We start from the raw sequence: 18,460 nt of genomic DNA, 5'->3' as shown, positions 1-18,460 counted from the left end.
CTGATATTTTGAGTCATTTCCTAAGATAGGTTCCTAGGAACAGGCCAGCTGGAGGCCTTCAATCCTAAGTCCTTGAGGGGGGTGAGTGCCTTGCCTCGTTCATCATCCCAGTGCTTAGTGTGGGACCTGGTGCCAGAGTAGGTGTTTGATGAATGAATGAATGACCGAGTGCGATGGACAGAAACTGGGTCCTAGTGGTCTTGTGGGACTTTCGGTGCCTTAGTGCCTAAAAAATGCTTGCTGATCTCGGTAGGGAAGAACGGTCCGTTTCTTTCAATTATTGGTGAAGTTGAATATTTTCCCAGAACTTGGTTGGTGGTGTTTTTTTGTGTCCCTTGCATATCGTGCTGTTGGAATCCTTCATGGGATTGGGGAGGGTTGGTATTTGTGGCATTTTTATCAAAACTCTGGCCTTGGTCTGCCCTTTGTTGAGCCAAGGACCCTTGGACAGCTGGGTACTAGGCCGCACCCTCTGCCTGGACGGTGTTAAGTGTGTTGTGGTGTGGGGTTGTTGGACTGGGGTAAGGGCCCGGGAATCTCATGTCCCACTGGCCTTGCTCTTGTGACTTCTCATTGGTTGGCCTGGATTTTTTTTCCCTGCGTCTCTGTCCCCAGTGTCCAGCCAGCTTCCCATACGTCCCAGCTGTGAGCTTAGGCTTTGGCCACATTGTGGGCCCCTGTCTGTGGCACCCACATGTCCCCCTTCCCTGCACCTCCCAGACTTTACCCCATAGGCCACCTGGGTGTCTTGGGTGTCTCACTCCTGGGTCCCCATCACTTCCTTTGTCTGGCCCACCCGTGCTGACTTCTGGGCTTTATCCTCCGTCCGTGGCCACTCTCCTGTCCCAGATGCCTCTAGACGGCTCAGCCCTGCTCTCCTGGATGCGCTGGGTGAAGCCCGCAAGGCACGGGCCACCCTGGGACTCCTGCCGGTCCTTGCCCCACCCGTTGGCATGCAGGCTAGCGGCCGAGGGTCTTTATCCGGCTTAGGTGACTCAGAGTGAGTGACGCTTCCTGGATGTTTGTTGAATGAGGCCGTGGTTCTTTGTGGAGCCTCCCTCGTCCCCTCCTCCCTGAGCCAGGAAAGCCCGTCCTCCAACCCGGGGAGCTGGCCCCAGGCCCTGCCTTATACTTTGATTGGAGGGGGAGTGGGCAGCAACCCTTGGCCAGGGGGTGGCTGGTTCGGTGCTGGACGGGTCCTCTTGCTGGGACAGAGGTTTGCCCCCAGGGACCCCCCTGCGAGGTCAGAGCTCTTTGGGTCCTTGCCCGAGAGGATGCTCACGTGACATGGCGCGGCACCCCTCTCGGGGGCTCCCAGTTCCCCGAGCTCGTGTCGGAGCCCAGAGTACCTGCTCATGCCCGAGGGCCCTGTGTCCATGGGGTCCTAGGAGAGCGAGAGAGAGAGAGAACGTGTGAGAGAAAACATGCGTGTGTGAGAGAAGGTCTGTGAGGGAATGCACGCGCATGCGTGTGAGAGCACGTGTGTGACGCTGCGACAGAACGTGGGGAGGAGGGAGGGCCTGGCGGGTTTGGGGTGAGATGTTCGGGGATTGGTCTGGAGCAGGCCGTTGTGCCCGGGCTTGGTCTGGTGCCGCTGCCCGTTGAAAAGTAGGCAGCGGGTTCTTCTCCTTAAAACCCTTCCCATAGGACGTGGTGGCTTTTCCCCAGTGCTGGGCGCCCTTGTGGGAGGGCAGGAGTGGGGGGCGCCCCCGGCCGAGTGGGTGGCCGTCAGCCCGGGTCTCCCGGTCTCGTCCCATCATCCCTGTCGTCTCAGAGTTTCAGAGTGAGCCTTCTGCCTCTCGGTGGGTTCATGTCCCGTCTGTCCGTCAGCTCCGTGACCTTGAACAAGAGGCCTGAGCCTTCTGGGCCCCAGTGTCCACATGTACCACGTGGCCGCCGGACACATAGTAGGTGCTTCACGAACAGGCCTGCCTTTTCTTGGCTTGCATTTAGCGTGTTGGGGTCTGGGAGCTTCTGACAGTGCCTGTGAGTCCTAGATCCTCCCGGAGTAACGTCCCCGTGGGCCCTCAGGGGCCCTGAGATGGACCAAGGAGGGGCGTGACCTACGCCTGTGAGTCCCAGCGATCCGTGGCCTCTGCCCGGAAGCGCGGCACAGCCGTGGGAGAACTCAGTCGTTAGGTAGAACCAGCCCAGGCTCTGGTACCCTCCCAGCTTCACCCCTGGGGAGAGCGGGTGAGGAGGCAAAGTGGCTTGGCCAGGGTCCCAGGGCTCGGGCTCGAAGAGGCAGACTGAGCTTGAACCCTCGGCCCAGGCCTGTGTCTCTTCCCTCTTCGTCTCGCCTGTTGGCATCATCAGCTCTGTGATGGAGTCACGTTAGGGGTAGATCTGGGGGGAGGGGTCGTGAGGACGCGCCCGCATCGCTCCAGGCAGAGCTGGGGTCGCCTGACTGCAAGCCCCGGCCATGGCCCCAGACCCCGGAGCCGGTGGCAACCACATCTGCCGACAGGTTCACGGAGGCCAGGGCACCAGGCCTCGGTCCCAGCCTCAGCCCCATTTGGAGAGGCTGTCACCGCATGGCTGTGGGTCCCGGGAGCAAGGCTGCCGTTTCCCTGGCACCCATCCCGTGCCCGCTCTCCGTGGGAAGCGCAGGAGGCCCACTGATCTGGAAGACCCGCTCAGACTCCGATCCCAGCCAGGAGGCCTCCTTGTCAGTCGGTGCTGTGACCTGGGCAGGTGGCTTTGTTGTCTTCTTGTGCCTCAGTTTCCTAACCTAGAGCGGGAAGACGGCCGGGGTTTACCTCCTGGGTTGATGACTCCTGAATGAGTGAATGCCTGGAGAAGATCCGGGGGCCTCCTGCGCATAGAAGTGGCCTTGAGATGTGGGTTGTTTCCACAGCTCATGTCTGGAGGGCCGGGATGGGGTCTTGGGTTTCTGGGACATTGGAGGGGGCCCCGCGCCTGCCCCGCACGTCTGTCTCGTGCAGGAGCTGGCCTCCCACCACCCTGGAACTCAGCACGGAGAGGTGATGGGCCCTCTGGTTTCCCTTCTCACTTTGAACAAAATCTGAACCACATTCCCTTCCACAGCCTACAAGGCCCTACAGTCTATGCTCACCCCTTCTGTGGTCTCCCCTCCTGCACCCTTCTTTTTATTCTGTCTAGCCCCCATGGCCTCCCTGATGTTCTTTGGCAGACTTCTGTCTGAGGGCCTTTGCCCTTGCCTTTGCTTATCTCATTCTTCCTGGCTATCTTTTTGTGACTCTGTCGGTTCATTTATCCGTTAATTTGTTCTCCGCGTGTTTATCGAGTAGCTTCCCTTTGGCCAGGTATTGGGTAGGGAAGGAGGCACACAGGCGGGAGTGGGACTCCTTAAACCAGAGCAGTACATAATCTGATGGAGAAGACAGATGGCGAACAGCCAGCGAGCAGAACAGCAATCCGTTGTGATCAGTGTGGGGAGGGAGGGAAACGAGAGCTAGATGGAGAGGTGGTCAGGGAGGGCTTCGTGGGGGAGGTGGCATTTCAGCTAAACTCTGACAGGAAAGGCTGAATAGTCTAGGGGAAGGGCACTCTGGGTGTCGGGAACAGCGTGTGTGGCCCTGAGTGTGGTGAATACAGAGAGCTATGGTGACCGGGGCATGGTTCTGTGGGGCCGGGGTTCTGCAGGAGGGACAGGCGTGTACAGGGGTTAGAGGGGACAGGTTGAGACCGAAGGAGAAGGGTGTAAGCTGCAGTCCGGCCAAGCCCGGGGTGAGGTAGTGGGGGGCACGTCACGCTTTTTCAGAGACCAGCCATATTCGGATGGGGCTGTCTGGGGCTCTGACTCGAGTGACCTTGGGGGTGGTGGGTGCTCCAAGATGGGGGGGCCTGCAGACGGGTTTGTGGTGGGAGACAGGGCCCAGGATGGGAAGCCACTGACACCCTGAGTGGTGACAGGGCAACAGACATCGGACAAGGGGGCCCGGGGCTAGGTGACCCTCTAGGCACTTGTCCCTTTTGGGGACTCCAGGAGTCACTGCTAAGTCCTGTTCCTGAATGCAGGGTGGGCCGCTGGGCAGGAGGGCCCTTGGGGTTTCTATGGGCTTGGGAGGCCATCTCCGCCTGGGGAAGGGAGCTGGGGCACATGCTGTAATTTCCCAGCCCGGCCCTGGGACTCTGGGGGGGTCCTCCACATCTTGGCCTTGTCTGAAGCCTGGGCTGCCCTTCCGGACCTGACCACCCCGGGGGATTCCCTAAAGGGACCCTCTACTCCGTCATGTAGCAGGTGGGTGGTCTCAGGATCCCTGTGGTTACGGGAACCACACTGACACTCCCCCCAGGCTGGCCGTGGCACTGCTCTCCCACTGAGGGCCCCTCCCCTGCTTTGCCACGGGCCGGGTGAGACCACAGCAACTCTGAGCTGGTGTAAGTGAAGTTGGCTCAGCGACTTTGCCGACCGCAGCCCGCGCGGATAGTCGACGTAGCAGGGAGGCACCTCGGTGTCCCACAGGGGCCAGGTTGTGAAGACACGTGCTCCCTCGCCCGCCCTCACTCCTGCCTGGCCTCTGGATGCCCCCGTTGTTGGCCTTAGATGCTCACTGCACCTCCCTGTCGTCCTGGCCCGCCTCTGGGACTTCCAGGCTGTCCTCCCAGGTGGTCTCCCGGCCCAGTGTCCCCTCCTGCCTCTGGGGTGCGCCCCTCCCCAGCGCTGCTGTCTGTCTCCTCGTGTGCTTGGTCCACGGGCATGTGCCTCTCTCTGGGCTCCTGTCCTTTGTCCTGGGGCTGTCAGGCTCCCGCCTTCCTGAAGGCTTGGGGGGGAAAAACCGCGCACCCTGCCGAGCCTCTCCTGCGGGCTCTGTTCTTTGCTCGCTCCCAGTTTTGGGTGGGCAGAGGGGAGACGTGAAGGGGAGATGGCTGATGGCAGCATTTCCCTGAGTGCGGGGGCCGCGGCCTGACCCCTGGTCTGGCGTGGAGCACCTTTGCTGGCGCCTCGGCGAGGCGAGGCCTCCTCCCTGCGCGCCCCTCCCAGGTCCGCCGGGCCTCTCGAGATGCAGCGGGGTGGGCGCCAGCCCCAGTGCATTTCTCTCTTGAGCGGCGTCTCAGCTGCTTTCTGTGAGGCCACTGTGGCCAGCGACCTTGCCCTAGCCTGCCCGGGGCTGCCACATGTGTGCACCGGGTTCTGGCTTGTGCGGAAAACACCCCGAGAGAGGGCCCGGGGCAGGAGCTGGAGCTGGTGGAAGGTGGCAGGGGGAGGAGGGACGGACCAGACGGCTGTGTGCCAGGCCGGACTTGGGGACCCGCCTTCTCTGCTCTGAGGGCTCTCTGGGGGTCGGGCAGCTCATGGAAGGTAGAGCCGAAGGGGCAGCTCACACGTTTTTCCCTCCTCCCCCCTTCCCCCTGACGTGGATCGTTTTCTCTAGTTTTACTTTACTGTCCTGATTTGAGAAGGCTTAGCCACGTGTCTGCAACAGCCAGAACCACGACGGGACCGCAGTGGGGCTTGAGCGTGGCAGGTGCTTCCCTGGGACCTGGGTCTGGCTGTGCTGCTTTCTTGGGTTGTGGTTTCCCCTCCGTCTTGACCCGCCACGCCCCACCCCGCCCCCAGAACCCGCCTTCGAGGCACAGCAGTGGTGAAGCGGCACCCGCACTTGCCCGGGCGAGGTCCACACCGGCGCTCAGGGGTGGGTGGCGGGGGGGGGGGGTGCGCCGGCAGGGGGTGCTTGCTGGGGGCTCACTGCCTGCCTGCTCCCCTCAGGACACGGTCGAGCTGATGACGACTGTGGGGACGAAAGGGCCAGGCACCGGGAGGAGCGGCTGCTGGGGGCGCGGCTGGACCGAGACCAGGAGAAGCTGCTTAGGTGAGGGCTTGGGGGGGGCGAGGGGCCAGGGGGGGCGACCCTAAGTGGGTGGGGCCCCTGTCCTGAGAGCCCGAGCTGCCGTGGCCCCTGATCCTAGGCCAGGTGGCCCCACAGCCGCTCTCTACAGTGAGTGTGGGTCCCCCTCCCGGGGGAAAGCCCCGGGGGCCCTTCTGTTCTGAGGCTGAGCCCGCCCCTCTTTACGCTGGGTGTCCCCTGGGTACTTGGGGCGACACCCCATCTCTCCCACGTCCCCCCTGGCCAGCTGGGCGGTTGCCAATGCCTCTGTTCTCCTTCCAGAGAAAGTAAGGAGCTGGCCGACCTGGCTCGCTTGCACCCCACCAGCTGTGCTGCTAATGGCCTGAACCCCAACCTCATGGTGACCGGTGGCCCGTCGCTGGCAGGCTCGGGGCGCTGGTCCGCCGACCCCGCAGCCCACCTGGCCACTCCCCCCTGGTTGCCCCGCTCGGGCAGCGCGTCCATGTGGCTCGCCGGACACCCCTACGGTAGGTGTGGGGCGGGCGACTTCCCCCTTGTCTGGCGGTTGAGGACGGAGCGGGCCTGACGTGGTTCTTACTGGAATGGGGCTGGGGCAGGACTGTGGGTGGAGGGGAGTCTCGTGTGGGACCCATGCCCCGAGCTGGCTCCTGTCTTCCTGTTGCTGGGGCCCGGGCCTTGCCCCTCTGCAGACGCTTTGGCTCCCTCACGTGTCTGAAGAGGACAGTTGCTAGGACACCGGCCTCGTGGGGGTCCCTCTGTTGAGCCCAGTTGGAGGTGGTACCCAGGGGTGGTTGGCTTGCGGCCGGTCACCCCTCGGCTTCCTGCACGGAGATCCCAGGAAGGGGGCGTCTCGGGAATGGACAGAACTGGGGTCGTCCTGGGCCCCTGGCCCCTAGCATTGACTTGGGCCTGGGTCTCTCCTAGGTTTGGGCCCCCCACCTCTGCACCAGGGTATGGCACCTGCCTTCCCGCCTGGCCTGGGGGGCTCCCTGCCGTCGGCCTACCAGTTCGTCAGGGACCCCCAGTCAGGCCAGCTCGTGGTCATTCCCAGCGATCACCTGCCTCACTTTGGTAAGTGGTGGCCTTGTGGTGGGGGGCAGTGGCTGTGGTAGCTTTGCCTGGAGAGCCTGACCCAGATGCCAAGGGCCTTCTTGGGGGACAGGCGTCTGCCCAGAACAACGGGGTGGGAGTTAGACCAGGGCGCCTAGGGGATGTTCTGATGTGTGGGGTTTCCCCGGGTAATAACGCTATGGTGGTCCCTGTTGTGATGGGCTCCTACTCAGAACCAAAGCAGGCTGCCCCCACCTCGGGCCTGGCCCCCCTGCCCTGGCCCCCCTGCCCTGGCCCCTCCCCTTGCATGGGAGTCCACTTGGTAGACCATCGGGTGTGGTGGGAGGAAGAGCTTGGGGTCCCCGCGTGTGGGCGCGGTCCCCCCTGGGCTGGGGACAGGGCCCGTGTCCCCTGGGCTGGGGACAGGGGAGGGGGTAGAGGCTCCGCTGCTGGGGGCCTCAGCCTCCCCCTGTGTAGAGGGGGGCGACGGGCACGGCCTTACTGTCCGTCCTGCCCCCAGCGGAGCTGGTGGAGCGGGCCGCGGCGCCCCCCCTCTGGGCCGCCCTGTACCCGCCGGGCCGCGGCGCCCTGCACCACGCCCAGCAGCTACAGCTCTTCTCCCAGCAGCGCCTCCTGCGGCAGCACGAGCTCCTGTACCTGCAGCAGCAGGCCGCCCAGGCCCTGGAGCTGCAGAGGAGCGCCCAGCTGGTGGTGAGTTGCTGGTGGGCGGGGGACGAGGGATGACCCTCCGAGCCCCCCCACAGAGGGAGAGGCAGACGGGTCCGCAGGCAGAGACAAAGGATGGCGGGGGCTGGTGGTCGGGGAGGGCCGCCTGGAGGAGGCAGCGGGCGTCCGCCCCCAGACCTGGAGGAGTTGACCGTGGGCAAGGCCCAGAGGGGTGTGTGGAGGCGTGCGGGGGCAGGGTGCAGGGAGCGACGAGGAAACCGAGGCGGGAGAGGCAGCCCGCTGGACTGGGCAAGTTTGCATTGGCTGCTGAGGAGATCCCGGGGCCTCCTGCGGATTCCTAAGCCCGGCCTGACCTCGTCCTCGAGCAGCTGGGCTGGGCCAGGGCTGGCCTCCAACACCCATGTTAACTGGTCCCGTGCGGGAGGAGCCACGAGGGGCTGGTTCCCCGTGTGGGTGGGCTCCCTGGAGCCAACGGCGCTCCTGCCTACGTGCAGGTGCTCCGGGACGTCTGTCCTCTGGGCCTCGCTGCTTTCCCTTCGTGCAGCGGCCACGGCAGAGGCCACGGTGGTGGCTTGTGCAGCAGACGGGGCCTGGGTTTGACCCTTGGCTCTGGCATGCCTGGCTCTGTGCCCTCGGGCCAGTGACTTCACGTCTCTGGGCCTCAGATCTCCTCCTTGGGAAAGTGGCGATGCCGGTGATCCTATGTCCTCGGGATCGTTCAGTGAGATTTAATAATCGTGGGAGTAGCCGGTGCCAGCGTGTTCTATGTGCTGACCGCCTGGTTCCCCTGGCTCCCTGCCCCCCAGGGAGCACTGGATCTTCTCGAGCAGCTCCCTGCCATTTCCTCAAAAGCCATCAAATGTAGGAAGAGACCCCCCCCACCCCCACCCCCACCCCCACCCCCACCCCCACCCCCGGCATCTTGAGACCCAAAGGTGTTAGGACGGCACACAGTGGGTAATGAGTTCTCCGTGAAGATAGCTATCCTAAAGCCATATGAGTGTGGGGAGTGGGGCGTCTCCTTCATCGTCGGGAGCCTCATGCCTCTGCCCTGTCCCCCTTGTGCCAACTGAGGCTCCCGGTGGGGCCGGAGTCTGGACTGGGGGCCCCCGGCGGCCCCCCAGGCGGCCCCCCCCCCCCCCCCCCCCCACCGCGCCCAGCCCCGTCTGGGGTTCCACAAGGAATGCTGTGCTTGTTACACGTGAGCCACGACGGAATGTCCGTAGCAGGCTGGGAGGGCGGGCAGCCTGCGTGCTGGGCCCTGCTTGAGGCGACCCCAGGGCCTGGACAAGTGCCCGGCGATGGCTCGTGCTGTGCTCACCCTGCCTGCCGGCCCCCTCCCCAGCAGGAGCGGCTGAAGGCCCAGGAGCATCGGGTGGAGATGGAGGAGAAGGTGAGCAAGCGGAGCCTGGAGGCTGCAGGCAAGGCCGGCCTGGCCGCCCCGGGCCCTGGGCTGCTGCCCCGGAAGCCCCCCGGCCTGGCCGCCGGCCCCACGGGCACCTACGGCAAGGCCGCGAGCCCGCCGCCATCTCCCCGCGCTTCCCCTGTGGCTGCCCTGAAGGCCAAGGTCATCCAGAAGCTGGAGGAGGTGTCCAAGGCGCCCACCTACGCCTACCCTGCCACGCCCAGCTCCCACCCCAGCAGCCCGCCGCCCGCCTCCCCGCCGCCCACTCCCGGTGTCGCCCGCAAGGAGGAGGCACCCGAGAATGTCGTCGAGAAGAAGGACTTGGAGTTGGAGAAGGAAGCCCCCAGCCCCTTCCAGGCCTTGTTCTCGGGTAGGAGTGTGGCTGAGACCCTGGGGTGGGCGTGGGGGGCGCGTGTCGCCCAGACCGGAGTCGGGTCTGGCTCTGGTCGAACCGATCGCCGCCAGTCCATTGACCATCCGGTTCTCCGGCCCTTCCTTCCTCTGTCTCTGCGGGGCACCTGTGGCGTACTGGGCCTGCCGCCAGGCTCTGGAGTGAATGCATGCGTGCGTGGGTCGGACACAGCCTCTCTCCAGCCCCACCTCGGTAGTAAAGTCAGGGAAATGGGCGTGACGTTAGAATCTCCTTCAGAAGGACTCGTTCTGAGGGTTAACCAAACCGAATCGAGAACGGTAAAGGAAGCGCTCCTGGCACATGGCACGTGCAGGGTTGTCACGGTGATCGCGCCCTTACTGGACCCCGACCCCACCCTCGGCCGTGTGCTTCGAGCACAGGTGCTCATCCCCTGCCCTGCGCCAGTGGGGACGTGCAGCAGGTGGCCTTAATGGCGTCCCTCTGCCCCGGCGGCTGTTAAGAGCGTGAGAGCGTCCTCGGGAGGATTGGAGTTCCGATTCAGATTCTGCTACCACCAGAATCTTGGGGCAAGTGACTGCTCCTCTCTGGGGAGATTCGACGCCGTGCTAAAGGCCGGCACTAAGCCTGGCCCCGGGGGCTGCTCCAGGCACCCGTCTTCCCCCTCGTCTGGCTCCCGTGGAGCACCCGGAGCTTGCGCAGAAGCACCGCAAACATCTGGCCACGCGCCACCCTGCTCTTGGGCGGCTACGCTCGGGGGCGGGGGTTCAGAGTAGAAACGTGGAGGGCAGCACCGTGTTGCCGTTATTTTTGAATAGTTGGGCTGCCCCGACTCCACTTGAAGGGGGTGAGGCGGGAACGGAGGCCAAAGGAGGCCCCGCCGGGTCAAGACCATTGGTGGCCTAGGGAGCATTTGCTTCTGGGCCAGCCTCGTGCCGGGCGCAGAGGCGTTGGGGGCCAGAGAAAGAGAGAGCCGACCGACCGTGGTTTCTGCCTTTGAGTCCTGAGGCCCCCTCGGGACGGGGCGGCGGCTGACTTGTGTCTCTGTGGCCTGGACGTGCGGAAAGGCAGCAGGGGTCCTCCGATGCCGCCTGGTGTAGGACCGCCGGGTGCAGAGGGTGGCCACGGGGCTCCGTCCCGGCTGGTGGGTGGGTGTCGACGGGGGGGGGGGGGGGGGGGGGACGCGGGGAATGTCAGACGCGACGGGTGAAGGGGCCTCCGCTGACTGTCCGTGTCTTTGGCAGATCTCCCGCCCAGGTACCCGTTTCAGGCCCTGCCGCCGCACTACGGGAGGCCCTACCCGTTCCTGCTGCAGCCCACGGCGGCGGCCGACGCCGACGGCCTGGCCCCCGACGTGCCGCTCCCGGCCGACGGGCCCGAGCGCCTGGCGCTCTCGCCTGAAGACAAGCCCATCCGCCTGTCCCCCGCCAAGATCCCGGAGCCGCTGCGGGAGGGCCCGGACGGAGAGGCGCTGGCAGAGCGGGAGGTGAAGGCGGAGGTGGAGGACATGGACGAGGGTCCTGCCGAGCTGCCCTCGCTGGAGTCGCCTCTGGCGCTGCCCCCCGAGGAAGCGCTGGCGGCCCCGAGCCCTGCGGCCGGCTGTGGAGGCGGCCTGCTGGAGGCCCAGGCCCTGAGCGCCGGCGGGCAGGGGGTCGCGGAGGCCCCCGGGTGCCCGGACTTCGCGGAGGGGGCCGAAGCGCAGGCCGACTCACCCGGCCGGACGGAATCGTGCGCGGCCGCCCCGGACCTGGGGGCGCGACTGACGCCGGAGACGCTGGTGGAGGCCAAGGAGGAGCCGGTGGAGGTGCCCGTCGACGTGCCCATGGCTGTGCCCGTGGTAGAGGCGGTGCCCGAGGAAGGCCTAGCCCAGGCGCCCCCGAGCGAGCCCCGGCCCGGCCTGGAGTTGGCAGACTGTGACGTGCCCCCCGGGGACGGAGAGCGCCTGAGCCTGGAGGCCCGGGAGGCCGCGCCTGTGCCCGGCGGCACCTGCTTCCTGGAGGAGGAAGGCTCCGACCAGTTTCTGCCTGGCCCGGAGGACCCGCTGGCTGGCATGAATGCCCTGGCGGCGGCTGCTGAGCTGCCCCAGGCCAGGCCTCTGCCCTCCCCGGGCGCCGGAGCCCAGGCCCTGGAGAAGCTGGAGGCGGCGCAGAGCCTGGTCCTGGAGCAGAGTTTCCTGCACGGCATCACCCTGCTGAGCGAGATCGCTGGGCTGGAGCTGGAGAAGAGGAGCCAGGACGTGGGAGGTGAGTCGCCATGGGCGGTTGGTTTCTATGGCATTTTTGGTGGTTTTAATTTTCCTAAGGATTTAAACATTTTGAAAATCCCCAGGATGGGGTTTACCCGTACCCATTTTTGAAAAGTTGAGGCAGAAATACACGGGGCAGAATTTGTCATCTCTGCCGTCTACAGGTTAGTAGCGTTCACGTGCGTTTGTGTTGCTGCGCGCTCGGTCTGCGGGCTTCTCTGTGAAGTTTCTCCTCGTTCTGTCAGTGCCGCGTTTTGTGTTAGCGTGATTCTCTGGGTGGCGGGGGACGGAAAGGCTCATTTGAAGTGGCTTAGAAAAAGGGGAGGGAAATCGATGGGCTCTCGGCAGCCAGGTACAGCGGTCATTAGGTAATAAGTTTCAGGTATGGCTGGATCTGGGCACTCCGTCATCGGGAGTTTCTTGTCCTGTGTACCCCTTCCCCGTCTCTCCCTCTCCGCCTGCTCCACTTTTCTGTCTGTTGTCCTCATTCACGGCAGGCCCACTGTCCTCTTGGGGGTCACCCAATACTTCTCGCAGGCCCACGGGCCTGCCCAATTCAGCAGACTCCCAAAAGAGGCCACCTCTTTCCTGGTGGCTCTGGCAAAGGTATTTGATTCATTCTCGTTAGTTCCCTGGGGGGTCATGCTTTGTGCAGAAGCAAACTCTCTGGGCTGGGAGATGGGATGGAACGGGCTGATTGTGCATCCTCCCCAACCCCCCCCCCCCCCCCCCCCCGCCCATGGGGCTGTCACCACCGGGCTGCAGGGAATGGGTGCTTTCAGCAGAAGGGCAGCGAATTCTGGGCTGGGCACAAAAAACGCGGGTGTTCAATACAGAAACTCAGGGCGCTCCAAGAAATGTGTACAGGAGGAGCCGTGGGCCAGGCAAGCCTTGCCACCCCACGCTCGGCCCAGAATCAGCGCAGAGGAGGGAGGGGCCCAGGCGACAGCTGTCAGAGAGATAATAATAGCGTTGCCAGTGTTTTGGTGCATTTTTTCTAGAACTTTTTCTACACACACGCGCTTCTAAAATTAAGATCGTTTTGTAAACAATGCTGTGTAAGCTGCTCTCTTCACTTAGCATGTTTTTTATTAAATATTTTCTACAGCTATGTGTTTTTATTTTCTTCTTTTTTTTTAAGTTTGTTTTGAGAGAGACGGTGTGTGAGCAGGGGAGGAGAGACAGACACCGGGAGAGAGAGAATCCCAAGCAGGCTCTGTGCTGCCCATCGTGGGGCTCGGACTCAAAAACTTCAAGATCATGACCTGAGCCGAAGTTGGATGCTTGACCACTGAGCCACCTAGGCACCCCAAAGCTCTGGGTCTTTAAACATTTTCTTAGGGGACAGTCGAGTTTTCCACCTAGTGGAGGCCCCAGCCTTCAATGCCTTAGCTGGCCCTAGGTTGTTAGGCATTTGAGTTTGCCTTTGGTTTTGTTTTATTGTTGTAACTAATGTGACAAATCTTTGTCCCCACCGCTGATTTTCCTGGGGGTATATTCTCAGGGGTGGAATTGCTGGGACCGAACAAAATCACGTTTTCAAGGCTTTTTCATCGCCGTGGTCACATGGTCCCCCGGAAGCTTGGACAAGTGATGCCCACTCCCCCACACCCCACAGCTGTCTGTTGTTTGGTTCTTGTTCTCCAGTTCATTACTTCTTTTCACTCATTTAAATAGTTTGGCACAAAAAATTACTTTTTGGAAAGAGACAAACCCCCCTCTTGATCCTACCAACAGTTGCTGGGTTTTCCGTGAGGGCCACAGAGCATAGCCCTTGGCCCTGTCAGGTGGTGATAGGTGGTAGGTGGAGACACTGGGAGGGGAACAGGATGGAGGAGGGAAGGGTGGTCTCTTACAGAGGGAGGCGCTTCTGGGTGAAGTGACCCAAGGAAGGCCAGGGAGGAACTCTTCTGGGGGATTTGCTGATGGAACAGCACCTGCAAAGGCCCTGAGGTCAACAGTACGTGTAGCACGTTGGAACCAGAGCAAGGAGGCTGGGGCTGGGGTGGAGTGGGAGGAAGAGAGTGGTGGCCGCCAGGGGTTGGTGGGAGGGGGCGGGCATGGGGCCCTGGGCACCCACTGGAGGAGGGCTTGGAGTTACAGTGATAGGATCGGACTTAAACAGTGTCATTTTGGGGGGCTGTGTAGACACTTGACGCAGAGGCAAGGGGGGCTGCAGGAAGGCCCAGGCCGGGGTGGTGGGTAGAGGTGAGGAGCAAGAGGATTCTGGGTAGAAGTTAAGGTGGAGCAGCCAGAGGGCTTTGCCAGCTCCGAGCTGGTGTAAGAGCGACTCCAGGGTTTCTAGCCCGAGCCGCTGGAAGGGCAGACTTTGCAGGAAGCAGCGGGAGGAGGTTTGGGGACCCACAGCTGGTTTCTGCATTGGAGGTGTGGCCCGAGGCTGGATCTGTGACCCTGGGCTGGAAAGCACACTTGGAGGTGCCGGTGTGCAGGGGTGTGTACATAGCAAGGGTGAGGGAGAGGCTGGCGGCCCTCTTCTCTACCCAGCAGGCAGCTGCCGATGGAACGCTGAAGAGAGGCCCCTGGTCGCCCGTCGAGCTTCCCGCGGCCCACAGGTCACCCCTGCGTTGGTACGGCCATGAGGCTGTGTGTTAGCCAGGCCTTCTGTCACAAGTACCACAGACTGGGGGGTGTCTGGATGTTCTAGACCACTGCGTGGGCAGGGCTGGGTCCTGCTGAGGCCTCTTTCCCGGCGCGTGGACCCCGTCTTCTCCTCGTGTCCTTGCCCGGTTGCCTCCGTGCTTGTCTCCAGCTTTCTTTCTTTCTATAGACAAACAGTCCTACTGGATTAGGGCTCATCTGGTCACTTTAACCTGGTGTCCTCTGTAGAGACGCTGCAAATAAGATCACTTTCTGAAATAGTAGGGTCAGGACTTAAATGTGTGGAGGGCGGGGAGCGGGGGCATGATACCTCCGGTAGCAGATGGCCTAGAGTCACCAGGCTCCCCGGCCTCAGTTGGGAGAGCCTCAGCCAGACTGGTTTGGAAGGTGAAGGAGGTGACAGAAGCTGCACCTCGGTCCCCTCCTCTGTGATGGAGCGGTGCTCTCCTGCCTTACCCAACGACTGAGAATCTTCCGGTTCGGACGACCTTGAGGGGTGGTCTGGTGCATAGGCGTCACCGCGGGGTGGGCCCTCGTGAGCTGATGGGGTTCACTGCTGTGCAGCCTCCGTGCCCATGCCCGTAAGAGCAAAACCGCTGGTTCTCAACTGGCAGTGACCCGTTTGGTTGTCGCAGCTTGGGGGAGTACTGCTGACACCTAGTGGGGAAAGGCAGGGGATGCTGTTGAACCTCCCACAGCGCATGCCCAGGATGGCTGCCCCCCATTGCAGAGGATGAGCTGACCAAAACGTGGATAGCGCCAAGGTCGAGAAGCCCTGATCTATGCGAGACCATCAGTGATGTCTGTTTTATGGAACTGCACGCGTCGGTAGTAAAGAATATGCTTTGAGGGCGCCTGGGCGGCTCGGTCGGTTAAGCGTCCGACTTCAGCTCAGATCATGATCTCGAGGTTTGAGAGTTTGAGCCCCGCGTCGGGCCGTTTGCTGACATCTCGGAGCCTGAAGCCTGCTTCGGATCCTGTGTCCCTTTTCTCTACGCACCCCCCTGCTCATGCTCCATCCTTCTCTCTTGAAAAATAATAAACACTAAAAAAAATTTTTTTTAATATTTTTTTTTCTCAGGCACGTATGGAACATTCATAAAAACTGATCACATATTAGATCACAAAGACAACGCCAATTAAAAAAAAAACTGTTACTCTGGGAGAGATTGGAGGGGAGATGGGTGGCGTGCCCTTTCTGAAGGGTAGTGGGAATATTTATTAGATAAATGCACATACCTTAATCGTGTTAATCACAGAGAGGAATTTTCCTGAAACACGTGTCCTTGCTGTGTGCCTGTGCCTCCACTACCCACCCACCCCCCCACCCCCCGCAAAAGAAAAAGAAAAAATAGAAATGCCGTTTAATGGGGGATTATTTAGATGAATTAAAACTGAGCAATGCAAGAGAACTCTAGGCAGTTGTTACTGGGTTTGGCCACATAAAAGGTGCTGACCTGTAGAAACGGCAGTTATAATTCATAAGGTCCAAGCTAACGACATGTAGTAGATTGCTGTTATGCGCTACCGTGAAAAGAGGGTAGGTGGAAAAAGGTGTGATACCGTATGTATGCGTTGATACCGTTCCCACATTTACGAAGGATGCCCACGGACGTTGCGTGTGTTCGAGTGGGGGTCGGTATTTTTGGAGCCCTCTACCAGAATGTCGAGAGTGGTGCCTCTGGTGGCGGGGGCGGGGAGGGTTTTCGTTTCTTCGCACCTTTCTGCTTGGTTTGTCTTTTTTGTGTTCTCCTACTGCTTTTGCAGTTTATGAAGCTTAATTTGGGCCCTTTTCTTCCTGAATATGAAAACCATGCATATTCCCCGTGGAAAGTTTAAAGGACAGATGAGCAGAAAGAGGCACAGCCTAGAACGCACCTCTGTGGGCGCTTGGTCGCTCGTGGCCATTTTCTCTGGGCGGCAGTGGACGTTTGGAACAGAGCCGTGCCGTGTGCCCCGGCTTCTGCCTGTTCTCTTCGCTTAGCACCATTTCTTGGCTCTCGGCAAGGCCGGGGTCCCGTCAGCATCGTGGGGGCCATGTGGCTTCGGGCAAGCCCTGAGCTGGTCCTGGGCTCGTTCTTCTCCCTGTTTGGGGTCTGAGTGGGGTGGGCTGCCCCCAGGGAGCACGGCGGGGCGGGCACAGAGGTGTGGGCTCACCTGCCTCCTATGTGCAGGTGCAGAGCGGGGCCCGGTGGTGCGGCCCTCGCTGGAGAGCCTGCTGGCGGCCAGCAGCCACATGCTGAAGGAGGTGCTGGACAGTCCCTTCGTGGACCCGCTCAAGAACCTGCGGCTTCCGCGGGAGCTGAACCCCAACAAGAAGTATAGCTGGATGCAGAAGAAGGAGGAGCGGGTGAGGTGTCCCGGGCCTGTCTTTGCCTGCCTGTGGCCCGTGGGGTGGGAGCAGAGATGGGTCCCCCAGAGACTCCATCTTGCTGGGGACATGGCTGGCTTTGGAGTCGAAAGGGCCTGATCCGAGTCCAGGTTCCACCGCTGACTTGCCGTGCGGTCCCGGGCAAGCCGTATCCCCTTTCTGGGTCTCCATTTATCCACGTGATAATGGGCGACCGCCTGGCGGGTCAGGAAGAGCAGGCCTGGCTGTGCCCCTTGGTGCCTGTGGGCCTCTGTAAGCGATGGATAACACGATGGCCCACACTGTTGGGAGCGGCTGTCTTGGGCCGCTTCGGCCTTGACGCGGCCCTGCAGAGTTGAGTTTTGGTCCCTGTCCCGCGTTCTGCCCACGGCCAGGGCTAGTGAAGTGGCAGGTGAGGCGTGAGCTGGGCCCTGGTCACCATCAGGCCTCGCCGTTCCCATCTGAGCGGATGCCTGGCCAGGTGGTGGGAGCCGGTGGGCGTTGGCATCCTTACCCCGCTCTCCCCGCAGATGTATGCCATGAAGTCCTCCTTGGAAAGCATGGATGCCATGGAGCTGGACTTCCGGATGCGGCTGGCTGAGGTCCAGCGGCGGTACAAGGAGAAGCAGCGAGAGCTGGTGAAGCTGCAGAGACGCCGCGACTCCGAGTGAGTGTGCACCCCGGCCGCACCCCAGCCATACCCCGCGGCCCCGGCCGGTCGGGCGACAAGGCCGCGGCAGGCGGCGCCCTGGTTGGGCTCTCATAGGCGCTGGCGCTCAGTAGGTTGGCTGCGGTAGGCCGTTAGAGGTGTGTGTGGACCCGAGTGACGTGTGTGCATCGTATGTCCTTCTCCGCGCCCCCCCCACCCCCCAGGTTCACAGCCGAGCGTGTGATTCTTTTTAAGGGACAGGCGCGAGGAACCCCATAGAAGCTTGGCACGCAGAGGCCCTGGCAGGCCGAGGAAACGGACCCACGCCCTGAGCACCCTGTCGCCCCCCCGCAAGAGAGGGAAGAGCCGCAACAGTAGCGGAAAGTAAGGCTGGCCCCTCGGTGGGTCGGGAACTGGCACAGAGCTCGGAGGGGAGGAGCACAGGCCCACGCAGGGCCTGCGTCTGGGCACCGGGGACCTCGAGTCCCTCGGGCTCCGACCCACCTGGTTTGGTAGCTCTCAGGGAGCACGGTGCGCGCCGCCCGGGCCAGGAGGGCGAGCCAGGCGAGTGGCGGAACGGACAGGCAGACTCATCCACCCGGCACTGAGTGGGCAGGTGACCCCAGTGAGAGAGGTTTCTGTGCCATGAGCTAAGTGCCTCGCCCATCTTCCCGCCACACCTGCTTTCTCCACAGTTAGGGACGAATTCCTGCTCTTCTCTGTACACCTCCTCCCTGCAGAGGGATCCGCTGAGCTTCCAGCCCCCTGGGACGGGTTCTGACTTGTGCTGTCACTTACTTCCCTCCGTGACTGACAGCGTCACTCTTGTCCTCCTGGCCTGACCTGTTGGGTTGTCGTGCCTGAGCCTGTGACCCGGGGCCGCTCCTTTGCACACTCCTTGAGCGGCAGCAGGAGCTACGCGTGGCGTCTCTGGAGGTTTTCTTGAATGGTGGCTGGGATGAGAGCTCTTCCTCCAGGCTGAGCGTGGGTAGGAATGATGCTGCGGTCTTCCCTGGGTGTCATGGAGTAGCAGGAGCTGAATGAGGCCCATCAAAAGAGTGGGGTTGGAGTGTGCCCCAGCCTGGGACATCGGAGCAGGGCAGACAGTAGGTGGCCTGGTGCTTGGCTTGAGGAAGCAGAGGGGCCACAGGGTGCCCCTAAAAGGCGCAGGAGAGGCAGTGGATCGGCCACAGGGCTTGTCAGATCACCCCAAGCGTCCCCACGACTTGGATTTGTCCTCCTTGGATGTTCCTGTTTGAGGAGAGGATGGAAAGAGGAAGAAATCCCCTA

General features: G+C 62.2%; 1 protein-coding gene across 1 annotated transcript in view; it reads left to right on the top strand.

Annotated features, from left to right (window-relative positions):
* TNRC18 (trinucleotide repeat containing 18) overlaps nucleotides 1–18,460 on the top strand; it is an 87,119-nt gene that overhangs the window by 26,008 nt on the left and 42,651 nt on the right. The window contains 9 exon segments of the mRNA XM_058709874.1: nucleotides 5,696–5,798; nucleotides 6,096–6,301; nucleotides 6,720–6,866; nucleotides 7,366–7,556; nucleotides 8,878–9,307; nucleotides 10,552–11,550; nucleotides 16,346–16,521; nucleotides 17,052–17,188; nucleotides 17,426–17,554. Coding sequence (XP_058565857.1) covers nucleotides 5,696–5,798; nucleotides 6,096–6,301; nucleotides 6,720–6,866; nucleotides 7,366–7,556; nucleotides 8,878–9,307; nucleotides 10,552–11,550; nucleotides 16,346–16,521; nucleotides 17,052–17,188; nucleotides 17,426–17,554 — 2,518 coding nt within the window.

This window comes from Neofelis nebulosa, chromosome 18 (assembly GCF_028018385.1).
Source record: "Neofelis nebulosa isolate mNeoNeb1 chromosome 18, mNeoNeb1.pri, whole genome shotgun sequence".
Lineage (NCBI taxonomy): Eukaryota > Metazoa > Chordata > Mammalia > Carnivora > Felidae > Neofelis > Neofelis nebulosa.
Note: the sequence above shows the minus strand (reverse complement) of the source record. Positions and strands in the feature narration are given on the sequence as shown.